The sequence below is a fragment of the Phascolarctos cinereus genome, unplaced genomic scaffold (genome assembly GCF_003287225.1).
Source record: "Phascolarctos cinereus isolate Bilbo 61053 unplaced genomic scaffold, phaCin_HiC Scaffold_8;HRSCAF=390, whole genome shotgun sequence".
Taxonomy (NCBI): Eukaryota; Metazoa; Chordata; class Mammalia; order Diprotodontia; family Phascolarctidae; genus Phascolarctos; species Phascolarctos cinereus.
The window spans coordinates 54,245,763-54,270,728 of record NW_027556291.1 but is presented as its reverse complement, the minus strand read 5'-3'; the positions used below and the strand labels follow the sequence as shown (position 1 = coordinate 54,270,728).

The 24,966-nt window shown below is 49.6% G+C and overlaps 1 protein-coding gene across 1 annotated transcript; it reads left to right on the top strand.

The window, feature by feature from the left end:
• Window positions 1-10: 10 nt before the first annotated feature.
• LONRF3 (LON peptidase N-terminal domain and ring finger 3) lies at window positions 11-23,499 on the top strand. The gene is made up of 13 exons (XM_078148052.1): window positions 11-1,104; window positions 5,254-5,372; window positions 7,179-7,301; window positions 9,716-9,880; window positions 11,381-11,806; window positions 11,912-14,087; window positions 14,637-14,727; window positions 16,285-16,399; window positions 16,999-17,120; window positions 18,355-18,516; window positions 19,884-20,046; window positions 20,887-21,036; window positions 22,227-23,499. The coding sequence occupies exons 1-13, from the start codon at window positions 306-308 to the stop codon at window positions 22,983-22,985; spliced, it is 5,370 nt and encodes a 1,789-aa protein (XP_078004178.1). The 5' UTR covers window positions 11-305; the 3' UTR covers window positions 22,986-23,499.
• The last annotated feature ends 1,467 nt before the right edge of the window (window positions 23,500-24,966 follow it).

Genomic DNA, 24,966 nt, shown 5'->3' with positions numbered 1-24,966 from the left:
ACGAAGCCGAGACGAGACAGTTATCAGGAGCCGCGGGGCGCGCGGAATGGGTGTTAGGGTCTCCGTGGAGAGCTGAAAAACACTGTTCGTCATCCCCAGGAGCCAGAGTCGCAGAAGACGCCGCCGCTCCAGCAGCATCAATCCCTGTCGTTCCAGTTCCGCCGCCGCTGCAGCACCTCCAGTGATCGCTGCAGCAGCGGCCGAGGCCGATCGGGTCTTGGCCCTATCGGGCCAGCTCTCCCGATTACTGTTCCAGTGGCGCCTCCAGCCCTACGGCTTCTAGGCGCCTCCAACGCTCATCCACCATGAGCTCCAATCCCCGTCAGGGGCCGATGCTCCGCCACTCGGCTGGCAGGAATTCGGAGCCTCCCGTGGTGGCGTCGTCGTCGGGCATGCACGGGCGTCCCGCCTTCCTGGAGGCATCCCCTCCGAAGCTGACCCTGACTCTTACCCCTGAAAGCCAGGGGATCCTCCAGCAGGCGGATGCCCTGGCTGCCAGCGGCAGCTTCCACGAAGCCTTCGGGCTGTACCAGGTTCTGTACCAGCAGCGGCAGCTGAGCTCCGAGCACCTCGACACTCTGGTGCGCTGCCTGGCCGAAAGCATCCGGCGCCGAGAGGGGCTCCTCGCCCCCGGGGCGGAGGACAGCGGCGCGAGCCAGCCCCCCGAGGCGGCGGCGACCCCGGTGGAAGATGTGGAGGCAGCAGTCGCCAAGTCGCCCACAGCGCCCTGGGATGGGTTCCGATGCCGGAAATGCCAAGGTTTCCTGTCCGATCCGGTGTCCCTAGCCTGCGGACACACCTTCTGCAAAGTGTGCCTGGAGCAAGAGCGCCGCTGCACCCTGTGCTGTGTCCCTGAGCCTGGGGTCGCCAGCTGCAGCCCAGGTACCTCGGGCGAGTCACTGCCGCCGCCCCCTCCTCTGCCGGTGCCGGTGCCGCCACCGCCCATGCCGCGCCTGCGGGTCAATGTGCTGCTCAGCAACTTGCTGACCAAGTGGTTCCCGGGCCCATCCCAGGCGTCGCGGCTTCGCCACGAAGGCAACCGCCTGTACCAGGAGCACAAGCCGGAGCAGGCGCTTGAGAAGTACTGCGAGGCGCTCGATCTAGGTAAGGAGCGGGGCCCTAGTGGGGGCGGGGCGTCCCGGCCCGAGGGGTGGAGGGGAGAAACCTGTCCCCCCAAGCGCGTCTTTCCCTCCCTGTCCCCCTGCCCTGCTTGCTCACTTTGGGTACCAACTTTTCCCTGACTAACTGCTCCCATCCCAAAACACCCGAACCCCTGGGGGTCCCGCGGGGAGGGCGGCGAGCGAGGGCCGCAGGTGCCCATTCAGGGCAGTGTGTGGCGCTGGCTGGGCGGCGGGTGGGTGTGTGCTCACGTGCGTCAGTCTGGCTATCTTAGGGTCGGGGCCTGAGAATTTTCTGCCTCATCCTCTCGATCGTTCGGTCCCGAGGGGGCGTGGGGTTCTGTGTGAATTGGTAACTTTCGGGGGGCATGGATGCTCTTTTGCGTGCAAGTCGCGAGTGGAATTAGGCCGGGAGAGCATCGTGTTGCATAAGCCCTTTTTGAGCTCGGCCACTCGGACCAGGCCCGGCTCCCGGCCCCTCCTCCCGGTGGGGCCGGGTTGTGTAACGGGTGAGGTAGTTGAAGCGGGCCAGGGTTTCGGAAACCATCCCTGGGAGCTAGGGAGGAGAGGTGGGAGCGGGCGCCGATCACCCAACTGGCCTGTGAATCAAGGTTGCTGTTTACCATCACGCGATTCCCCAGGCCGAAAGAACCGCTTTGCCTCCCCCGCCCCCGCTGGCGGGGCCCGATCGATTCTCCTTTGCCATCGATCGTCTGGGCCTGCTGGCCTCCCTGTTTAGGCAAGCCCAGGTCGGCCAGTTTATGGTAGTAGCTTCAGAGTTGTGTGTCTGCTTGGAGGGGGTCTGGATGGGCTCCTGAGGCGAGCTTTTGGAATCCCCTTGGCCATTTCAGGGGGTGCTATGCCTTCTGACTGCTGCTGCCCTCTTTCTCCCTCCCTTTCCTCACTCTCTCCTTCCCCCTCCCATGTGTCTCTCCAGTATTGCTGCGTAGTTGTCGCAGCGGTGATGGTGGCTTGGCGGAGGGCTTGAGTACGGGGCAATTTGGGGGTGACGAGAATTGAGCTCGAAAGCAGCTCTAGTGGCTGACAGTGGGCAAAAACACTCCCCCCCGCAATAGCCGTGGTATCTGGAATGCGGGTAACTCTAGGGGATATGGGATTGACGCAAATACATGGAAACGGGCAAAATTGGAACTACTTGTTGACTGCCATCATAGGCCTGCAACAGGTATAAGCAGGGGGATGGCATCTAATTTACAAAGTAAGAATGTAATACCTAAGAAAAATGTGGATGGGAAGGAAAGGAAAAATGTGGATGGGAAGGAAAGGAGCAGTGACAAGCATTGCTGGAGGAGAGGCAAAATTGGAGGCCTCTCCCCCTTCCCCCTTCCCCCTTCCCCCCTCCCCACAACAGCCCCCATACAGAGGGACTGGTATATGGCTTTCTGTGTCATTCTTGCCTCTCAGACCCAAGAAGGATTGCAGATTAAGGTGCAGAGAAGCTCCCTTTGGACCCATTGTCCACATTCTGTGACTCACCCCAACAGGAAATATTTTTTAAAAAAATCAAAAATCTTCATCCATCCTTAGCTGATGCTTATTAGCAAATTATGCAGAGCTCTCAAAAGGTCTGGAAAGGGTGATTTCAAATCCTTGGGATAGGCTTTAAAAAAAACCTGACACTGGTAAGACAAGATGGCACCAAAATCCCACCTGACCCTTGAATCCCTTGTAGCTCTAGCTCTGTGATCTTGTACACCCCCACCCTCTTTGCTACCACAATCAGAAACTGCCCCCCCCCATCATCCAGTGACATCAGAGAAGGGTTATCAGACCCTATGAGAAAAGGGCCCTGGGAAGAGAAATTCTCATTGTGCCCCCCCCCCCATTTTCATCTACCCAGTTTAGGAGTAGCTTTTCTAATCCTAACCTCCCAGCTATATGGCTATGGGCAATACCCTTCCTTCCTCAGGACTTCATTTTCCTCATCTGCTATGGGTTGGGCTAGATGTGAACCAGGAGCCATGAGATGATACATGTAAAGCACTATATAAATGGTAGCTATTATTGATTAATAATGAGCAGAAATTGCACAGAGGCAGATTTAGGTTCAGTGTCAATCAATCAGCAAATATTTATTAAGCACCTGTGTGCCTGGCACTGTGCTAAGTGCTGTGGATACAAAGAGTGCAAAGATACAAAAGCTAGTCCCTGCTCTGGAGGGGCTCAGAGTCTAATTAGGGGATGCAGCAGGCTTTATACTGGATAAATTGGAGCTCAGCAACAGAGGGAAGAATTAAGGGGGATCAGGAAATATTTCCTGCAGAAGATAGGATTTTAGCTGAGGCTTGAAGGAAGCCAGGAGGAGGCAAAGATGGAGAATCCTGAGTGAGGAACAGCAAAGCCTCCAGTGTTACTGGTTTGCAGAGTACTGGGTGGGGGAGGGAGAGGTTGTAATGTTCCAGAAGACTTGGTGAGGGGCAGGTTATGAATGCCAAACAGGATTTGCTATTTTATATTGCTATTTTATATTTGATCCAAGAGGTGATGGTGAGCCATTGAGATTTATTGAAGGTCAGATCTGTATTTTAGGGAGGTCGTTTTGGAATGGACAACCGCAAGAGGTATTGAGTTCCCAGTCACTAGGGATCTTCAGGCAAAAGCTAGATGCCCTCTTGTGAGTGTAGGTGGCCCCTGACTTAGATTCGAGAGCTTCCACCTCTGAAATTTTATAATCTCCAAAGGCCCTTGCAGCTCTGACTTTGTGTGCTTTTGCTAATTCCTAGTCAGTGCCATGGAACAGCTAGGTGGCCGAGTAGACAGATACAGTGCTGGGCCTGGAAACAGGAAGACCTGAGTTCAAATCCAGTTTCAGACACTTACTAGCTGTGTGACCTTGGGCAAGTCATTTCATCCTATTTGCCTCAGTTTCCTCATCTTGTAAAATGAACTGGAGAAGGAAATGGCAAACCATTCTACTATCTTTGCCAAGAAAACCCCAAATGGGGTCACAAAGAGTCTGACTTGATTGAAAATGACAACCACCACAAAAGTCAGGGCCATTCTCTGATTACAGGTGCTTGTTTCTTGTATCTGTTTTTTTCCTCCTGAGCACTTCTGTTGTTCATGCCTTGGTGGGGAGATTAGTGGAGTGCCTTGTCCCAAATGAATTTCACCTCTCCCTAGAGAAACTGCCCTTCCATCATAGGGGCTGCTTAATATATACAGAGATGCTGCTGGTCACCTGGCTTTCTTTAACTTGGCATTATTTGTCCAGTAGTGGGGGATGGATCTATGCTAAATCGTTCACATAATCTTAATGTTTTAATAATAACAGCTAACATTTATATAGTGCTTTTAAGATTTGCCAAGTGCTTTACAAATATTATCTCTCTTCATTCTCAAATATTATCTCATTGTAACACTTACCCAGCCCCAGGTTAACATACATTTATTAAATCAGTTAAGAAGTGTGCTCTGTAGCCAGGAAACATTTTGTCTGTGTGATGCTAACTGGATTGTAAAAGGATTAAACTGTCACACCTGGCTCTTCCCTTCCCACCCACCCCCACTTTGGGGGGTCTAGATAGTTAAATGTAATAGAATAGCAAGCCTTATTTCTTAGCTTATTTTACAGATGGTAAAATTCAAATGCAGATGGGTTAAAGTGAATGAAGGGATGGCTGAAAATAGGGCTACCAAGACTAAAACCTAAAAAATAAACAAAAAAAAAACCCAGGTGGTTCCTCCTATTGGCTCTAATTTTTACTTACAACATCACTAATCTGAAAATATGTTTAATAAGAGTGTGTGTGTACATATACATATATATATATATATAGCCTATATCAGATTGTGTGCCATCTTGGGGAGGATGGTGGGGAGTAATGGGGAGAAAAATTTTAAACTCAAAAGCATGTGGAAGTGATTGTTGATAAATCAAAATAAATTAATAAAAATTTAAAAAAGAAAAAGAAAATGGCAGCACATTATAAATGGTAAGTGGTGACCAGCTTCAGGGATCACCTGCCAGGCAGCCAGATCCAGTTTGGACCGGTTGGCACCTGGTTCTGGGAGTGGGACTCAGCCATCCAGCTCCAGCTCAGAGAGAACTGGGGCTCTGTGCTGATGATGGTAATTGATGAGACTGTATGCTGCTGTGTGTTTCAATCAACAGCTCCAAATGACTACTTGCTCTATAGCAACCGATCTCAAATCAATACTGTCTTGAAACGTCCTGAAGCTGCATTGCATGATGCTGACATGGCCTGCAGACTCCAGCCACGTTGGCTGAAGGTTCGTGTTCTTACTGGGTGATGGGTTTGTTCCTGGTAGAAACAAGTTAGGAAGGTCCCTTCTTCCCCTGCCCCCCACCCCGTTGTCCTCTGTGAGCTTCCACAGGTGTGCGGTGGGGGGGGGGGGTGGTGCTAAGAAAATGTTTGAAGGGTGGCCCAAAAGGGGAGATAGAGCATGGGGAGACAAAGAAAGGGATAAATAGTCCCTGTTTTCAAGTCCCTGTTGTCCCTTGTCCTCCAGCACCTCAAAGATGGCCCCTGTAGGCAGGTCCCCAAGCACTAATCTTGGCCTTCCTGTCCTGCAAACATCCTTCTTCTCTGATAAAATGCCAGTGAAGCATGATCCCCTCAAAGGCCTCCCCTCCTACATAGCCTTTTCACATTTTAAAATAAGGACTTAATTGGGGGCAGCTAGGTGGCACAGTGTGGATAGAGCACTGGCCCTGAAGTTAGGAAGACCTGAGTTCAAATCCGGCCTCAGACCAAACATTTGACACTTACTAGCTGTGTGACCCTGGGCAAGTCACTTAAACCCAATTGCCTAAAAATAAAACAAAAAAAAAAATAAGGACTTAATTGAACCTAAACAGTCAATAATGGTAAACTTCCAGGCACCGTGGCAGAACAAGTTGGAAAGGCCTTTTGGGAAGGGCAAAAAGGGGGCTCCTGCTGCCTTTTCCCTGATTTTGGACCAGCTCTTTGGAGATGGAAAATTTTCTAGAATTCAAACTGACCAGCTTTTTCCCCTCCTTAACTTGAACATTTTAAATGTAAATTTGTATGTTAAATTCAACACGGCTTATCTGCTAGAAGGTTCTGAAATATACTTGCAGCCCTACTTTATTTATTTGGAGCCTGGAGCCCTGTTTCTCAGAAACTTTCAGTGTACTGATATAAATGCAGTATCTAAATTGTGCCTGGAACACAAACTGGCTGTGTGTTATTCCTCCCCCTCCCCCCAACTTCAGCTCTCAGTTGCCTATGAAATTGAAGACTAGCAGCAGAAAAGATGCTGGCATTCATTAGCTCTCCCCACCCCCCTTTATCCAAGTCTCCTTGTAACCTGTCAAGAAAAAGACTGAGAAGGGAGCCGCTAGGTGGCGCCCTTAGTGGATAGAGCACTGGCCCTGTGAGTTCAAATCTGGCCTCAGATCCTGGGCAAGTCACTTAACCCTGATTGCCTCCAAAAAAAAAAAAAAAAAGGAAAAGAAGAAGACTGAAGTAGTTCTCTATGTAACAAGTGCATTGGCACTTGGCATGATTTGCAAGGCATCGAAAGGCCTATCTGTTCCTAAATCCCTTTCCCACTGCCATCACGCCCCCAAATTGCATTGGCTTTAGAAGGCCTCTGTTAAAATTTACAATATGGGGGCAGCTAGGTGGCACAGTGGATAGAGAACCGGCCCTGGATTCAGGAGAACCTGAGTTCAAATCCAGCCTCAGACACATAACACTTACTAGCTGTGTGACCCTGGGCAAGTCATTTAACCCTATTGTCTAGCAAAATAAAATAAAATAAAATGTACAATATGTTTTCTGGGGCAAGTAACACTTAATAAAAGAGAGCATGGTCCAGATAATCATATTCCTTTTCCTTCTTTTGGCCTTAGTTTCCCCATCTGTAAAATGAGGTAGTTAGACTAAATGGCAGAACCTGCAGGGGCCATCTTATAACTCTCTTTTAACAATTGAGACCGCGCCTGCTTTGCTATGTGTAATAAGATTCAAGGTTCTCTAATCTGAACTCTTGCTCAAGGCAGATTTTTGCTCAAGTGGGGCTTGAATAAGGGGACCTATCTCTTTGTAGGGTCACTTACGCAAAGGCCAAGCCTTGGCCATCCTGGGAAATACAGAAGAAGCCGTCAGGGAGTTCCTGTTCTGTGTGGCTTTGGATGAGGGTAATAGGCTGGCCAGATGTGAAGCTGCCAAGGTGAGTCTAAGCCAGCTTTTAGATAACTCTGGTGGGCTGGCTTCCCGTGGCAAGTGAGGGGCTGGCCTGCTGCCCTCTTTTCTTTGTCTGGGAGAGACAAAAAGAGAAAAGAGAATGAGAGGTGAGATAGAGAGAGAAGAAAGAGAGAATGAGAGGAAAAACAAAGAGAGGAGAGATGAGAGATGAGACAGACAGATCCCTTTGGGCTGAACTGACTAGCCATCCTTTCCAAGGCTTCTGTACTGGGGCCTCAGGGAAGGGAGCACCACCTCCTGTACATTATTGCCCCTTACCTCCCAGGTGAAGCCCTTCCTTTCAGCGTTTCCAGGAAATCAGATGCCATGATTTGGTGCACATTTATAGGAGCCCTCCTCTGGGGGAAGGGTGAGCTGGGGGCTTTATAGCCTTAAAGGTTTTTAAAAAATCAGTGGCTATTGAGGCCTGCTTGAAGGCCTCCTGGCTTCCCAAGGAGAGAAAGCAATTATCGAGGCTGCCTACCTGCTGTTCTAGACTGCTGCTTCTAATGATGAGGAGATGACATTGCCTTATCCCACAGACTAGCTCATGGGGAAGGAGGGAGGGAGGGATGGAGGGAAGGAAGGAGAGAGCCTGGGAAGGGTTGGGGTCAGTCAGTAGATAGATAAGAGGCTCACCCAAAGAGTAGGGGTCCTTGCTGGATTACCAGGCATTTACTGTGTGCCAGGCCACAGTCAGTGGTAAGCTTATACATTGGTTCTAGCATACCCCTTCCTCCCAAGGCTGGCTCTCTCTTCTGATAAGGGAATTCGGTTTTTTAGCTTCTCACCCCTTCTTTCTGGGCTCTTCCATCCATGCTTGGGATTTTTCCCCTCCTTTTTCTCTCCCAACTGCTTGCATAACCGCCCCGAGCTTCAGGGTCCTGTCCCTTCCAAGGGCCTCTAGGCGGGCACTCAATGGAAAGAGGGCTGGGTGGAGCTGACAATATGGTTGTCAGATTTGGAAAATGTATGTGCAAAGACTCAAGTAAATGAAGGAAAAGGAGTTAGAACGCAGATGTTTCTGTGGTGGGCTGCAATTTCCTTCCACAGAATGGATAACGGAAAGAATGCTGGATTTGGAGTCTGAATACCTGTGTTTGAAACTGAGCTCTTTCCTTGACTTTGGGCAGGTCTCTTCCCCTCCCTAAGCCTCAGTTTTCCTTTTCTGTACCACAAAGGGGTTGGATTAGATGACCTTTAAGATCTCTTATAGAGAGTACTTAGGACAGTGAACGTTATGGTTGTGGGGGGTTCTTTGGGTTTTTTTTTTTTGCCTCCTTTATTGACCCATTCAAGTCTCTTCTTTGGAAGGCTGAGACTGGAGTGGAATTGACTTTGATTTAGCATTGTGGAGTGGTCTTTCCTACTGGGAGATGAACCAGACCTTGGGTTAGACCTTGGATTTCTCCAGTCATTGAGTAGTTTTCTGGTTTATACTGAAGAAGGGTTGATGGTACCATTGTTCACTCTTTTTCCTCCCTTTATCTCCACTCCCCTTTGCTTTTTTCTCTTTAGAAAGGAAGCTATTTGTGTTTTCTAATATGGTTGCATTGGAAGGTCATTGCCTTTTTTCCCAGGTCTCACCTTGGAATTGTGTGGCCCGGCTGGACCCGTTCAGGGAACAAAGTCCCCAGGCTTCTGTCATTCTCTTCACTGTTGGGCCCTGGCTACTGGCCAACCATTGAGTAGATTTCTGCCTGTAGCTTGTTTCTGCCAACTCTAGGCCTTGAGAATCCAGGCACCTTTTAGGCCTCCAGGACTGAGGAGGGTTGAAATTGAACATAATTGAAAAAGCAGGGAGAGAACACAGACCCTGACCCCAGCTGCTCAGAGTCTGGCTAGAGAAGCTGAAACTCAGACATGACACCATTCTAAAGAGAGACAAGGAGGGTCAGGGTCTTTGGCAGAGGGGAGGAGATGAGGGCTGACTAGAATAGGGAGAAAGATCAGCCAGATTAAAGTAAGTTTAAGTTTGAGGTTCTGTAGGAAAAGTGAACAAAGGACCCCCTCCCTATGACTTGAAGACACCCTATGGGAATGGTCCATATTCTCTGCTAGGACTTTTCCTGGTTTCCTCTGTCTGCTTCTTCACTCACTGCTTCCTTGCCAAATAAATGGGTCAGAAGCATATCTATCTGCAGGCCTGCTCTGGAATAGTGACTGTTGGGAGCTGGGTAGACAGCTAGCTCCCCAACACCAGATCAGAGTTAGTTCCTTCGTGTCCAACATGTTGGGGGCGGTCCTCGACTAGAAAAATCACTTTGTCCCTTGCTCTTTTTCTGTAAGAGAGCTGCTCCCCCCCCCCCAAAAAAAAAGAGAGCTGCTCTCCTGCTCACTTTACCTTCAGAGCCTTGAAGGAGCTGACTAAGGAGTGAAATGTTATGCTTTCTGTCTCAGCTCCTGTTAAGTTTATTCTCACCCATCCCTGGGAATACCCAGGAGCGCTTAGCAAGCAGCCTACAACTGGAGCCCAGCAGCTCTAGACCAAAAAGCAGTGCCGTGGCTTCCCAGACCCGTGGAGCTGCCAGCAGAGGGGACCCTCAGCTGCCAGGATTGGTCCAGGTAAGGCAGACAGGTGCTGCTGGCTGCTGCTTTAGGGCTCTGATCTTTAATGGACTTGGCCTTGTCAGGGGAATGGAGGGGCAGGGGAGAGGAGGGAGGGAGGGGGCTGGCTCAAGGGGAGGGAGTGACAAGGTCTTTCTCCCCTTCTGCTTTTCCAAGTCTTCCATGGAGCTCTTGGTGTCAAAGATCTGGGGAAAGTTTCATTAGAGAGGAAGGGTCAGTCAGTCTGTAAAACTTACAACAGCTTTCGCCACATCCAAGGCAAGAGGGAGCTGGGAATGTGGGTTCTGCTGGAGGAGTGATGGCTTGGCCTACCCATCTTCCTGCTGAAGCCCTCTCCCATGTATCAGGCTAAGAAACAAGATATACCAAACTGTGCCTGGGACAGAGTTGTCTCTAAGTGAAAGGAAAGAAATAGAGGACAGAGCGAGGGTGTCCATGTAAGGGGATAGAGGATGGGGCAGGAGTTCCTGGCAGCCTATTTAGATAGCTTTGGAGAACCTGGCATTGTGAACCAGCAGGAAGGCCTGGAAGAAAGTTCCATTGTAAAGCATGATCTACCAGCATGCCAAGTACTTGAAAATCTTGGGAAGAATGGGGTTCTCATGCTAGGAAGTTAAATCCTCATGTCATTATGTTCGAAAATTTGAACACCACAGACTATGGGAGGGGAGATAATGGCTACTTCTCTACCTTACCTCAAATCTGTCTCCCATTTGCCCTGTATCTCACCTACTACCGACCTGTACCCTGAGAAGAGGAGTCTGGCCAACTTTGACCTCTGGACTGCAGATTAAGATTAGGGAGGGATTTCCCCCAGGTCAATCTCCCCAAGTTGGCACTAGATTGATTCCCTGGGTAAAGAAAAGTTCTTTCTGCTTTGAATAATCCCTATGCAGCTAGCCAAGCTTCTGGGAAACTGGTTATCTAACCAGCTGACCTATTGCCCCAGTAACCTGCTTATTAGGAATGCCATTCACAGGCTGCCCAGTGAATTCCTGGCCTGTCACAGTGTGGGTCCTCAAGTCCTGATTGGGTTAAAAGTGTTCTTGCTTTATCAGTTTCCAAGCATTCAGACCAAAAAGTTTTACAAAAAAGGGAAATACATTTTTTCCCTTAAATCACTTTGGACTCTTTTTTTTGAGGGAGGGGGCTTCTAAAACTAATTAAACTTTTCCCAATTCAGCTTCACGCAATAGTAGCATAAGTTTGTATTGTGGCCCTTGCAAAAGGCTTGCCTTGTTACATTAACTGACATTTACATAGTGCTTTACAGACCTCAGTTTATCTTATTTGAATCCCATGAAGTAGGTGTTACAGGGATTATCCCCATTTTACAATGAAGCAATTGAGGCTCAGAGTCTGAGTGACTTGGGGTGGGGTTGCTCTACTCCTTCCTCCTCCCCTTCCGTCTGCCCCCACCCCAGCTATTGATGGGAATCAGAGGAGGACCAGAATTGCAAGTAGCCACTCATTTTGCCTAACCTCCCTGTCTCACAGGAGATACAGAAATGCTGTCCTGCTCAGGAGGAGCCAGACCCTCCTGGCTGCATTGGCCTGGAATGTGTGGAGGAGAGGAAAGAAGGGGAGCCCGAGGAGCTAGAGAAACAGACTCTAGTAGTTAGGCCCAAGGAGAAGAGACAGGCTGCAGTGTTCCAGGCCCAAGAAGAGGAGGAGGAAGAGGAGGAGGAGGAGGAGGAGGAGGAGGAGAGAGAGGTTTCAGTCATCCAGGCCCAGGAGGAGCAGGAGGAGGAGGAAGAGAGACAGGTTCTAGAAGCCCTATCCAGGGAGACAAGACAGGCAACAATTGTCCATCTCGACGAAGAGGAGATACAGGTTCTGGTGACCCAGCCTGAGGAGAGACAGACACTGGTCATACAGCCTGAGGAGGAAGAGGAAGAGGAGGAGGAGGAGGAGGAGGAAGAGGAGGAGGAGGAGGAGGAAGAGGAGGAGGAGGAAGAGGAGGAGGAGGAAGAGGAGGAGGAGGAGGAAGAGGAGGAGGAGGAAGAGGAGGAGGAGGAAGAGGAGGAGGAGGAAGAGGAGGAGGAGGAGGAGGAGGAAGAAGAGGAGGAGGAGGAGGAAGAGGAGGAGGAGATACAGACTGTGGTGGTCCAGGGAGAGGAGGAGGAGATACGAACAGTGGTGGTCCAGGGAGAGGAAGAGGAGATACGAGCAGTGGTGGTCCAGGGAGAGGAGGAAGAGATTCAGGCTGTAGTGGTCCAGCCTGAGGAGGAGTTGCAGGCTATGATGGTCCACGTCAAGGAGGAAGACATACAGATTCCTGTGTTCCAGCCCAAGGAGGAGGAAGGAGAGATACAGGCTGTAGTGGTCCAGCCTAAGGAAGAGGAGATAGAGATTCCTGTATTCCAGCCCAAGGAAGAAGAGATAGACATTCCAGATTTCCACATTAAAGAGGAGCCGCTAGACATTCCTGACTTCCAGCTTAAAGAGGAGCCGCTAGACATTCCTGACTTCCACTTCAAGCAGGAACAGGAGGATTTAGACTTTCCCACGTTTCACCTCAAGGAGGAGGTGGAGGAGATAGACTTTCCTGAGTTCCAGCTCAAGGAGGAGGTGGAGGAGATAGACTTTCCTGAGTTCCAGCTCAAGGAGGAGGTAGAGGAGGAGATGCACTTTCCCGAGTTCCAGCTCAAGGAAGAAGAGGAAGATTTAGATTTTCCTGAGTTCCAGCTTAAGGAGGAGGCAGAGGATTTAGACTTTCCTGAGTTCCGGCCCAAGGAGGAAGAGGAAGATTTAGACTTTCCTGAGTTCCGGCCCAAGGAGGAAGAGGAAGATTTAGACTTTCCTGAGTTTCAGCCTAAAGAGGAACCAATAGACATTCCAGACTTCCAGATTAAACAGGAGGAGGAGGACGAGGAGGAGATACCAGTTCTGGTGGCCCAGCCCGAATCAGAAGAGGAAACATTGGCTCTCATGGCCCAGCCTGATGAGGAGGAGACACTGGCTCTGATGGCCCAGGCTTTGGAGCAAAAGAGACAGGCTTGCATGTCCCGTCCCGAAGACAGACATGCTTTTGTGTTCCAGCCAGAAGAGACTCAGGCTTGCATGTCCCAACCCGAAGCCAGACATGCTTTTGTGTTCCAGCCTGAAGAGACACAGGCTTCCATGTACCAACCTGAAGAGGGACAGGCTTTTATGTTCCATCCTGAAGAGGGACAGGCTCCTGTGTTCCATCCCGAAGAGGGACAGGTTCCCATGTTCCAGCCCGAAGAGGGACAGGCTTCCATGTGCCAGCCCGAAGCCGGACAAGCTTTTATGTTCCACCCTGAAGAAGGACAGGCTCCCATGTTCCAGCCTGAAGAGGGACATGCTTTTATGTTCCATCTTGATGAGGGACCTGATTCAGTGTTCCAGCCCAAAGAGGGACACGCTTTTCTGTTCCATCCCAATGTGGGACCGGATTCAGTATTTCACCCCGATGAGGGACAGCCTGAAGAGTACCAGGCTTTTATGTTCCAGCCTGATGAGGAAGAGGTTTCCCTGTTTCAGCCAGAGAGGAGACAGGCTTCAGTATCCCAGACCAGAAAGAGACAAGCTTCTTTGTCTCAGACCAGAAAGAGACAGGCTTCTTCAACCCAGCCCAGAAAGAGACAGGCTTCGGGGTCCCAGCCTGGAAAGAGACAAGGTTCCTCATCCCAACCTGGGAAGAGACAGGCATCTTCATCCCAGCCCAGAAAGAGACAGGCTTCTTCATCCCAGCCTGGAAAGAAACAAGGTTCCTCATCCCAGCCCAGAAAGAGACAGGCTCGGGCAGCCCAGCCTAAAGAGGAGAAGAAACAGGTACGAGTGACCCAGCCCAAGAAGAAAAAGGCTCCAGCAATCCAGCCAAAGGATAAAAAGAAACAGTCTGCAGTGACCCAGCCCAAGAAAAAGAAACAGACTGTAGTCACCCAGCCCAAGAAAAAGAGACAGACCCCGGTGACCCAGACCAAGAAGAGAATAGGGCGGGTGGTCCAAGCCAAGAAGAAAGCAACTCGAGTGGTCCAAGCCAAGAAGAGACAGGCTCTGAACACCCAGGCCAAGAAGAGACAGGCTCGAGGGGTCCAGGCCAAGAAGAGACAGGTTCAAGCGGCCCAGGCCAAGGAGGAGGAGAACAAAGAGCCCAAGAAACGTCAGCTGCCAAGACGGAAACGCAGCCCCTCGCAGTCCTTAGACTCTGAAGTACCATGCAAGATTCCCAAGACAGGTAATAGCCCTACCTAAAGAGAGTATGGGGGCCCCAGAGTCATTAAGTCTGAAAAGAGAATGAAGGATGGGCTGATCTTTATTTTATAACTGAGGCCCAAGCAGGGGAAGTGACTTGTGTAAGATCATCCATAGAATCCCAGATAGAGGCCTGAGGGAAGCTATCTAATCCACCCCTTCTTTTTATGGAGAAGGTGGCCTAGAAAGGTGAAAACATTTCCTGAAGGCCACACTGTACTTTAGTTAGCAAGAGTCCAGGTCCCTTTTTTCTGGGCTAGGCTTCCCTCATCATGCCCTAAACATGGCATAAGATATATAAATGCTGATGTCACCTCTTCCCAGTCACATTCCCCACTAGTCTGTAAGAAACATGGAGATTCTACCTTACCTGGGGAGTGACATCTTCCACTCCAAGAGAGGTCCTTCCCAAAGGCTGAGGATGGAAATACAGGGCAAGAAATCAGCTCTCTGATGTTTAAAAACAAACCAGACCCTCTTGGGCCAGGTATAGTAGCTCACTCCAAATTTGATTGGACATTTTACATTTCAGATTCAGATGACTCCCAGGATGGGGATCATGGTCACAATGTTCCCTTTGAATCTTTTGACCCAACTGACCTGGATTGCCCTCTCTGCATGAGGTAGGTATGCAGTGTCATCAATCCCATACTTCTTGATGGGTCACTTTTCCTGATGTCTGCTGCATCAGCAGCCCAGATGCTCAGCTACACCCCAAGGCTAGGGAAGACTATGGAAGCCAAGACAGGGAAGCCAAGGTTTGGTTGTGAGAGACCACAGATTCATACAGGCCGTGTGATCCTGGCCAAGTCACATAACTTTTCAGTTTTCCAGGCTACTCTCTAGGAATAGAAGTTTCGAAGTTGGTACCACTTTGCATGGTGGAAGAATTTTTTCCCACTGGGAGTTCCTGCACTGATGAAAATCACAGGCCTGACATAAAAAAAAAAAAAACCAGAGCAACAGCTAGCTTCCAAGGGATACTGCCACCCATGGACTAATACACCACCTGGTTCTAGCTATCATCTCTTCTTTTCCTTCCCATCCTGAGTCCTATCTTGTCTAGTAGAATCAGCCTTAGTGTTTTCAGCACATGTGGTCTGACTGGGAAGAGAGAGGAAGGAGTAGCCCTCCTCACCCCCACCAAAAGCCCCCATTCTCTGGTGGGCTGGACTAGGCCTGGGCATTATAAACTGGGCAAAATTCTTCATTCTGAACATGCCCAAGCAGTTCAGCTACAAAAAGAACAGCATAGTGTGACAGAAAGGATATTCCTTGTAAGCCAGTGATTAGAGTACCGTGAGGGCATTCCAGTCCAGAAAGAATTGGTCTTCCACTGTGTTAGCTACTGGTCCCATTGGCTAGTCCTCTGTATGTGCTGGGGCAAATGAGCAGTTAGGGCTGCAGGTACAACTACTAGCCACCGGAGGGCGCTCTGTAGCCAGTTGCCTCTTCAGGTCACTGGGTTGAGCTGTTCAACCCTGGCCTTTGTTTCTGGGGCCTTGCTCCAGTTTTGACAGTCAGCTGTTGCCCTCTGCCTCTCATCAGTATTCCACCAGCACTGAATCCAGTGATCCCTTCTTGAAGGCCTCTCTTCAGGGGAGAGCCAGGCTTCCATGATGGCAAAGAAATGGAAGGAACATGAGAAACTACTTAATATAAAGGGCACTTCCTTAACAGTAGAACAAGGGTTTCTTGGGGCCCAATGAAATGGGAGGGTAGAGTGGAACAGAAATGAGAGGGCCAGGGATCCTAGGTGGAGAATTAGAAGGGACGTCAGGCCATGTAATCGGAGGGCAGTCACTGTGATCACCATTTCTAGTAGCAATGGTTACTGATCAGTGATCATCATTCCCTAAGACCGAAGGCAGGGTGAACAGGGTAGATGTTGTTTAGGCATTGGGCAGAGTGTTGAATGTTGGGGTTAGATATGGGATGGCAAGATGCCTGTTTCTGGTGTTACTGAGGGCAGGGCTGATCCTGAGCCAGTTCCAATGCTGATTGATTCATCTCCTGCTGGGTAGATTGGGAGTGCCCTGATTGTAGATATGCTGAAAACCTTAACAAATGCTTTCATTTTACCTTCCTAGGGTTCTAATCCCACTGCTTTGCCAAAGATACCCCAAAAAGCTTAAAATCGAGTTAAATTCTTAATTTTGGTTTTTATGACTTGATTTCAGGCTGTTCTATGAGCCTGTCACCACCCCCTGTGGACACACCTTCTGCATGAAATGTCTTGAAAGAAGCTTGGATCACAACCCCAAGTGTCCCCTGTGCAAAGAAGGCCTTGCAGAGGTAAGACAGCATATTTAATTCAAGAAAACGTTATAGCTACCATGGTGGAGAGAGAGAGAGAGAGAGAGGAGAGAGAGAGAGAGAGAGAGAGAGAATGAGAGATCAGACATTTAGACCCTTTTCATGAGAGTCAAAGCTTTATGGCTAGGACCAGTCTGAAATAGACCCATGACTTCTCAGACAGGTCATCATAGGGCTAACTCCAATCTTGTCTCTAGGCTTTTAACAAGCCTAGATCTCCCTGTTTTAGGCCTTGCTTGAGATGAATAATTAGAGCCCAACAGAATTATCTATCCCCTGCATGACCCTGGGCTCTCAAGCCTCAGTTTTCTCAACTGTCAGGTGGGGATAAAAAGAGAATGAGATATTTATAAAAAACACTATTTGTGTTGTCCATAGGGGCTATAGAAATGCTTTGTCCCCTCCCCCTCCTCCTTCCCTGATTGATATACTTGATAAACTTTCCTAGGAATTAAAACCTATAGGAAGCCTGACTTGTGTGTCAAAACAGCCTTCACACAGGGCTCATTTGATCACTGGACCTTCACAATGACTGGGCAGGCCCCAGAGACAACTGATTTCTTTCCTTCTTGGTGCAGTGTGTGTCTGTGAGGAAATGTAGCAAAAATTTACTGATGGAGGCAATGATAGCCAAGTACCTGCCTGATGACCTCAATGAGCGCCGCAGGATTTATGAGGAGGAAATGGCAGAACTCTCCAAGTATGTAACCCTATAAATGTCATTTTGTCTCCCCAGCATGTGAGGGAACAGACTGAAATGTGAGTCAAGATAAGTTCATTCAACTGGCTCCAAGGAAGGTATCCTTAAGGGCCAGGTGCTCAAAAAAGCAGGAGGCAGTGGGTAGGACCAGATGATCTCTTTAGGCCCCAACAGAGCCAACGTGATGCAATAGAAAGAGTACCCAACTCAGAGTTACTGGTACTGGGTTCAAATCACAGCTTTCTGCTACCTTACTACCTGTGTGACCATGAACAAGTCCTTTCCCTTCGTTCCCTTAAGGACAAAATGAGCTGATTGGACGAGATGACCTCTGAGGTCCCTTCTAGCTCTAGGCCTTGGATCCCATCATCCTTCTGTCTCAGGAACATTCTAGATGCCCTAGGTCAGCGCTCATGTGCTTGTGAGGCAAAAGGTTGGAACTGGGACCCAAGTGATATCCCTGGCTCAGTCTATTGGGAAGGGTAATACTATCTCATTGAGTTCTAAGAACCAGCAGTGCAGTCCTGTTCCTAAGGCCACCTGCTTCTGGGCATTTACTGCCCTGGCCACAGCTCAAGAAAGGCTGGACTCCTGATGACTTTTGATTGGATGAAGAGTAACTCCATTTACATTTTGAGTACTTTTTCCAATTGAGAGCCAGGCACTATGGCCCTCCCATGCTCTATTCTCATGGCTATTTGGTTGGCAGCATCCCCTGGAAACTAGCTTTCCCCAACTACTGTGGCAGCACCAGAGGACTCAGCTTGGGGATGACTCCTTTTGGAATTTGACTAAGCCCTCAGCAACTTAGGATTTCTCTGCATCATTAAACAAAGCTGTCCTCCCACCCCCTCCCCAGTTTGGGCTTGGGATGGGGTGGGGCTTGGCAGTTTACCTGCTTTCCCCCTACCCCTTTTTGCCCTGATGGTTCCTTGGAGGGAGAGCCAGCAGGTGAGAGGTCAAGGGAGAGGTTCACAGGTGGGTCCAGGAGTGATGGTGGCTGAGAAGGCCTCTATTCCTTGGGCAAGCTGGGGGCCGTCTTTCCTCCTGTTGGACACAGCAGCTTCTCCAAGCTGAAAGCAGAGCATCAGAAGGCCCTTGTTTGGCAAGACAGCAAAATCAGAGGCGGGCCAAGACATTCCTCCATAGTGTTAAAGGTGCTCAAAGATGGCCCCTCTCTGGTGGGAACATGAGGGAAGAATCCTGCTGTCAAAATTATATTTCCCTTCTGCAGCAGCCTGAGTAAGAATGTGCCTATATTTGTGTGCACCATGGCCTACCCCACTGTGCCATGCCCCCTGCACATCTTCGAGCCTTGCTACCGCCTTATGATTCGAAGATGCATGGAGACTGGCAGCAAGCATTTCGGCATGTGCATTGGCGACTCCTCCAGAGGGTGAGTGTGTGGCAGGCCGCCAGAAGGACAGCCTGAAGGCATGGGGCCCGGCTCAAGTAGGGTGTGGTATGGGAGGTGGGGAGAAACTCGGACAACATAGACAGACTGTCCCAGCACATCTAGCCCAACGCCCACGTTTTACAGATGGCAAAACTTAGGCCCCAGAGAGGCAGTGGAACATAGGCAACATAACCTTTTTTCTGAACCCTAGGCAATACTAGGATGTGAGTTGCTCTGGCAACCTGTGGGACCACCTTGAGCTTGTCTTGGGGAAGGCATGGAGTCTCCTAGACTACCCCTAACCCTGTAGGAACATGGCCTGTGAATCCCTCGCTATTACTAGTAGCTTTCTACTTTCTACCACATACCACTTTACCAAGTGGGAAAGAGGAGAGAGGGTACACCAGGCAAGTGGAATAGAAGTAGGGATGAGCATTGTAGTGGGAAACATGAAGGAGAGACTGGTCTTACTATAAGAGAGTGTACTTGAAGCAGTGGCAGCCAGGCTACTTGTCCAAGGCCACAGAGCAGCTGAGCCAAGGTTGGAACCCGGGACTTTGGACTCTAAATTCAACTCTCTCCCTTCCTGCTCCAGCAAAGATATTTCTCATTTCTCTTCCTTTCCTCTTTTTCTCTTTCCCACTCCTTCCTTTCCAGCTTCTGCTTTCTATGCCTTAAGTCTCCACTGGCATAAGAGTAGTGCTTGGGGCCCCTGGGGGGGTTCCTAGGTTGAGGGGCAGAGCTGCCCTAGGACATCCTGAATTTCCCTTCAGTGCTCAGAACGATGGGGACCTGATGTCCTTGTTGTATAAAGGGATGCTTATTCCATAATTGCTTGCAAGGACATCTGTGCTCACTTGCCCCAGTGTGATTGATGATCCTTGTTGTCTCAAAGCAGAGTATCTGTGACCATCACTGTATCTTCCCTGCTCTTGCAGCTGCCTTGATTAGATGACACAGGGGGAATGGTTTTTTGTTTTGTGTTTCTTCAGTACATATTGTTCCTCAGGCCCACTTTAGTTCATTACCTGAAATCCCTGAACATCTGTTTAGGCCCAGTGAGTAGAGGGGGAGATAGATAGGGTCATGGGCTCTGGTACACCCTTCTTTTGCAGAGAAGCCTCTGAGGACTCTCAACTGAGCCAGTGTCCACATGAAGAAAAAGGGCACATGGAGTAAAGACTCTGGTCCAAGGGGCCATGCCTGACACAGACTCCTGGCATTCCTGGTGGGGACCCCCAAGGACTCAGGCTCTGGAGTTGGCCAAATCATATTCTAGAATCACCAAGGTGGCTAAGCTTCAGGCCTGGGGAAACAAAGCCAGTGATAAGAATGACTGTTTTACTTACTCCTACCCCAATATATAGGTTTGCAGAATATGGTTGCTTGCTGGAGATAAGAAATGTTGAATTCTTTCCTGATGGTCGCTCCGTGGTGGACAGCATTGGTAAGAGGAGGTTTAAGGTGCTGAGGCAGAGCCAGAGGGATGGCTACAACACGGCTGACATCGAATATGTTGAGGATCACAAGGTGGGTTTGCTCCAGGGGCTGAGAATCAGGAATCCAGCAGATTCCAGGAACTTGGAATGCCCACCTGGCTTCATGAGCATTTTGCTGGGGGTTTCCCTCTAGGCTTCAGGTGGTACCTTACGAGAAGCCAGAAAGCTAGAGCAGAGCATTGGCCCCTCTCCCCTAGCTCAGTAGCTGAGCAACTAGAGGCCTCAGGAAGAGCACGTCCTTTAACTTGACCTGGGATACAGGTCCTCCCCAAATCCCCATCTTCCCATGAATGCACTATCCTGTTTCACAGTGAGATAGTGGCAAGCAGTTAGGCAGCGCATTTTTGACTTGCTTGTGGTGAGAAGAAGAGGTGACCATGACAGTAGTCATTTCTCTTCATGCATGTAACAGGCATTCATTCACATATCTGTGGAATGAATGAAGTGTAGCTTTGGAATGCTGAGTTAGAATGGTACCTTCTCACATTCCCTTCCTGGTCCTAAGAGAGGATCCATAAGGAATGAATGGGTGGGTGGGGGGGGGGGGGTAGGAATTCAGTCCCCTTTTAATATCTTTGACGATGCAGATGTTTTGCTGTGAAAACTAGTTTCAACAGCTATTGGCCTCTTCCCCTCCCGCTACCGTGTAATTGCCTATGTCTGGACACATGTAAGTTGATGTGCAAGTACACAGACAGAAGCAGGGTGCCCAAACCTCTCTCCAAATGGGCCATCATCCATCTGAATGGGTCAGTCATGCTGGCTGGCTGGACTCAAGCATGTCTGGCTGAAGGGTCTTTGCTAGAGGGACCGAATGCCCGGGGAGTGGCCAGCAGCCCCCTGCTCATGTGACTTCTCTGGCTAATTCCAGGTTGAAGGGGAAGAGTATGCCAGATTGCTAAGCCTGCATAGCACCGTGTATGATCAGTCACTTGCCTGGTTTGATTCGCTCAAACAAACACTCCGGAGCCGCATTCTGGGCCACTTTGGTCCCATGCCACCAAAAGATCTGGATCCACAGGTACAACAGAAGAGCACTTGCCCACGGAGGGTCCCTGGGGTTGGTGATTGAATGAGTGTAGTCATTAGCAGACAAGGGCATCACAGGAGAAGCAGTGGAGGTTGTTACGTGCTTGTGCTTTTGTTACTATCTGGCCATGCAAGTAGGAGCCTAAACCAAAGTTGGAGGGCAGGGCAACATAAGCAGTCCTTTTGGCCCTAGGGTCTCATCTCTTCCAAAGCAAAGGTGAGGCTGACATTCACAGTCTGAGTCAGAGCAATGAGAACTCCTAGTTGGGCTGGGAGATAGGATACTTGACTAGAAAAACTTTGGACAGGCCAGGCAAACAGGCAAGGAGAAAAGGCCAGGCGTGAGATGAGGAGATAGAACTGAAACTGTCCAGGTGCGTATGTCTAGCATGCAGGCTTTTATGTGGAAGTGGAGCTCAGGAGAGACATCAGACTTAACTCATGGCCATAGCTTCTGTCACCATGTTCTATGTCTCAGGGTCCCCTGCAGCTCAGACTTGGTACATTCTCTGTCCTGAGGGCCCTTCCAGTCCTGTCCCTTTCTGTGTTCTAAAACAGTCACTTCCTATCCCTAGCATATGCTAAGGTGACATTGTCTATTCCCAGAGTGGGAGGGAAGGGGTGACCCTTCTCCCTTTGCCTATGATTCAGGTTCCCTAATGCAGAAGCATCTCCCTGGTGAGGGAGGTCTCCTCCCAGTGCCCCTGTGCTCAGCCTGAGCTACTGTCTCTCAGCCCTGCCCAGCTGGCAGAAGGGAAACAGCAGAAGTAAGAGTAGTTTTCCAAGAAAAGCACACAGATGCCCCAGCGACTCAGAAGGGCATGGTGACACTCTTAGTAATTGTCACTGTCGCTTGGGCAGCACCAGCCCAGAGCTACCAGGCAGCTGCATGTGGCAGTTTATACAAATGCAGACCTGGAGGGGATGGCCAAGAGACATGAACTTTGATTCAGAACAACAGCCAGCATCTGGAAGGTTAGCGGGTAGGTGTAGAGGCCACTAGGGGTGCAGTAGAATAGACCAAAAGAAAAAAAGTCTGAGAGTAGCCTAGGGACAGGGCAGAGAAGTTGGAGCTGAAAAAGCAAACCAAGGTAGATCCTTGTGCTTTGGGTTTAGGAAATCTCCCAGCATCATGGGACTTCTTCTGAAAATGACCAGTCCTCCTTTGTATTTCTACTCCAGGTCAACCCCAATGGCCCTTCCTGGTGCTGGTGGATCCTGGCAGTCCTTCCACTTGAAAGTAGGGCTCAGCTTCCTTTCTTATCCATGAAGTCCCTGAAGAACCGCTTGCATGGCATTCAGCGTGTCCTGATGTTCTTGGCCCGCAACCAAAACCCAAACCAAATCCAAGTCCATGTCCAAGATATAGATCAAGACCAAGACCATGATGAAGAACCAATGCCAGGCCCAAGCCACGAACCGATGCCAAGCCCATCCCGCGAACTAATGCCAGGCCCAAGCCAAGGACCAGAGCCAGGCCCAAGCCAGGGCCCAAGCCAAGGCGAAGACAATGGCCAAAACCAAGGCGAAGACCAGGGCCAAAACCAAGGCGAAGACCAGGGCCAAAACCAAGGCGAAGACCAGGGCCAAAACCAAGGCGAAGACCAGGGCCAAAACCAAGGCGAAGACCAGGGCCAAAACCAAGGCGAAGACCAGGGCCAAAACCAGGGCGAAGACCAGGGCCCAAGCCAGGGCGAAGACCAGGGCCCAAGCCAGGGAGAAGACCAGGGCCCAAGCCAGGGAGAAGACCAGGGCCCAAGCCAGGGAGAAGACCAGGGCCCAAGCCAGGGAGAAGACCAGGGCCCAAGCCAGGGAGAAGACCAGGGCCCAAGCCAGGGTGAAGGCGAAGGCCAGGGCCCAAGCCAGGGTGAAGGCGAAGGCCAGGGCCCAAGCCAGGGTGAAGGCGAAGGCCAGGGCCCAAGCCAAGACCAGGGCCAGTAAAACCCAAGAGATGAAGAGAAAGGAAGGGGCTCTGCTCTGCTCTGCTTTCCCTTCCTAATTGGTTGGGGGGGGGGGAGGGGGGGAACTTATTGTCACTGTCTTTAATCGAAATACTGTCTTAATGGGTGGTCATTATTAACCTCAGGGGGAGTGTTGAGCAGGATGTCCTAAATAACACCTGCTTAGGGGTACTCCATTTGGAAAACCCTCATTCCTGCCTCTCCCCCCCCCTCCATCTTCTCTCTTCTCTCTTTCTATCTGCAATTGTTGACATGCTGCATTGCTAAATGAATGGCCTAGGTGTTGTTCTAGAGCACACAGTGATATTGTTTGCCTTCAAAAGTTCAGAAAATAGCATTTACATTTCAGAAAAAATGTTTAGTCTTACTGTGAAACAGTTGATGTTGATGAATTTATTTTGTTGACCCATGTTTGGTCTTATTCCAAATGCTTCTGGTTGGATTCAGCTAATGTTCACGACTTCATTCTGTTTGAATAATTTATTTTCGCACAATTGTGTCCTGTGGTGTTTTGTCAACGTTGTGTAGGAGACTTCCCTTTAGGTTTGTTAAGAGAGGGAACTCTGTACTCTTCCACTTCCAGGGCTGTGTCTCCCTAACTCAGTTCAGTTCCCCTTGGCTTCAACTTCCTCACTCCATTGGGTTACTCCACCCAGTTAGATCTTCTAGTCTAATGGTTCATGATTATTTTCCCATTCTAGCCCTGTAGGCTTTCCCTTTTAACCCTATGGGTCCATGAATTTTCTTGGGGAGAAACAAGGTCTATAAACACATGGTTTGACTCAGCTTATTGTAGGAGGGACAGTGGGGCAGTGAGATGGGGTGTTTGTCCTGGATCAAGACAAACCTGGGCAGCCCTCCATGGAGGAGCTCCCTAGGCAGTGGGTAGGATGGCCTTTATTGCAGGCTGTTTTGTTATCAGGGAAGGTAAACAAATGAAGCCTTTTTAAATGCAGCAAGTCTTTGGCTTTTAAAACAACCCCATTTCATAAGGGAGTCTTGGGATTTGCCACAAAGATGGGGGGAGATTATATTCAAGTAAGGAAGATGGTCAAGCTAAGTCAGTGCCAATGTTCTCCTTCAGTCAGCTCCAGGCAGCAGAGGTCCAGGGCCAAGAAAAAAAGCTATTTGCTTTAAAAGGAACAATTCTATTTGGCCTCTTTTATCAAAAATATGTATCATTTGATCTGAACCCCAACACTCCTTCCTCCCACTTCATTTCTGATGAGGGCCCAAGAACAAATAGTGTGAAGAATAATCCTGGTCCAAGAATACTAGAAAGGAGTTTGGGTCCTGATGCAAAGGACTGGAAAGGGACTGGAAATTCAGCAAATGGTCCCAGTTAGTGGGGGCAGCTAGGTGGCACTTCAGTGGATAGAGCGCCTGGGCTGGAGTCAGGAAGACTTGAGTTCTATTCCAGTCACAGACACTTTATTAGCTACGTGACCCTGAGCAAGTCACTTACCCTGGTTTGCCTCAGTTTCCTCATCTGTAAAATGAGCTGGAGAAGGAAATGGCAAACCACTCCAGTATCTTTGCCAAGAAAACCCCACATGGGCTCACAAAGAGTCAGACACAAATGAACAACAATAGAGTGGTCAGCTTCTTCCGGTCAGTTATTCCCAGCTACAGTGACACACACACATAGCCTTCCATAGGAGGTGGCTCTCCCTCATCCCCAGCTACTGAGCCAAAGGTACATTTATGCCTAACCCTCACAACTTCACAGCTAAAATATTCTGCTTTGGCCCTTGCTATCACAGACTGGCCCATTTGGCTGAGATCAGCCCTTTCAGTTGATAAAGAAGGATGCAAACCCAGAGAAGGGCAGGAACTTTCCCAAGCTGCCCAATGACTGGCCCAGTCCTGTAAGCCAGTTCACTTACCTCTTTGGCCTTTTTTGAACCTTCCCTGACAGCCCCGGTGAATGAGTGAAATAGCTTACTATGTGGCAGGCACTG

Excerpts from the sequence above, each read along its gene's own strand:
- LONRF3 (XM_078148052.1), top strand. The coding sequence starts at position 306 with ATGAGCTCCAATCCCCGTCAGGGGCCGATGCTCCGCCACTCGGCTGGC. Across the intron at positions 5,373-7,178 it reads TCCAGCCACGTTGGCTGAAG|GGTCACTTACGCAAAGGCCA; the intron begins GTTCGTGTTCTT and ends ATCTCTTTGTAG. Across the intron at positions 21,037-22,226 it reads CAAAAGATCTGGATCCACAG|GTCAACCCCAATGGCCCTTC; the intron begins GTACAACAGAAG and ends TTTCTACTCCAG.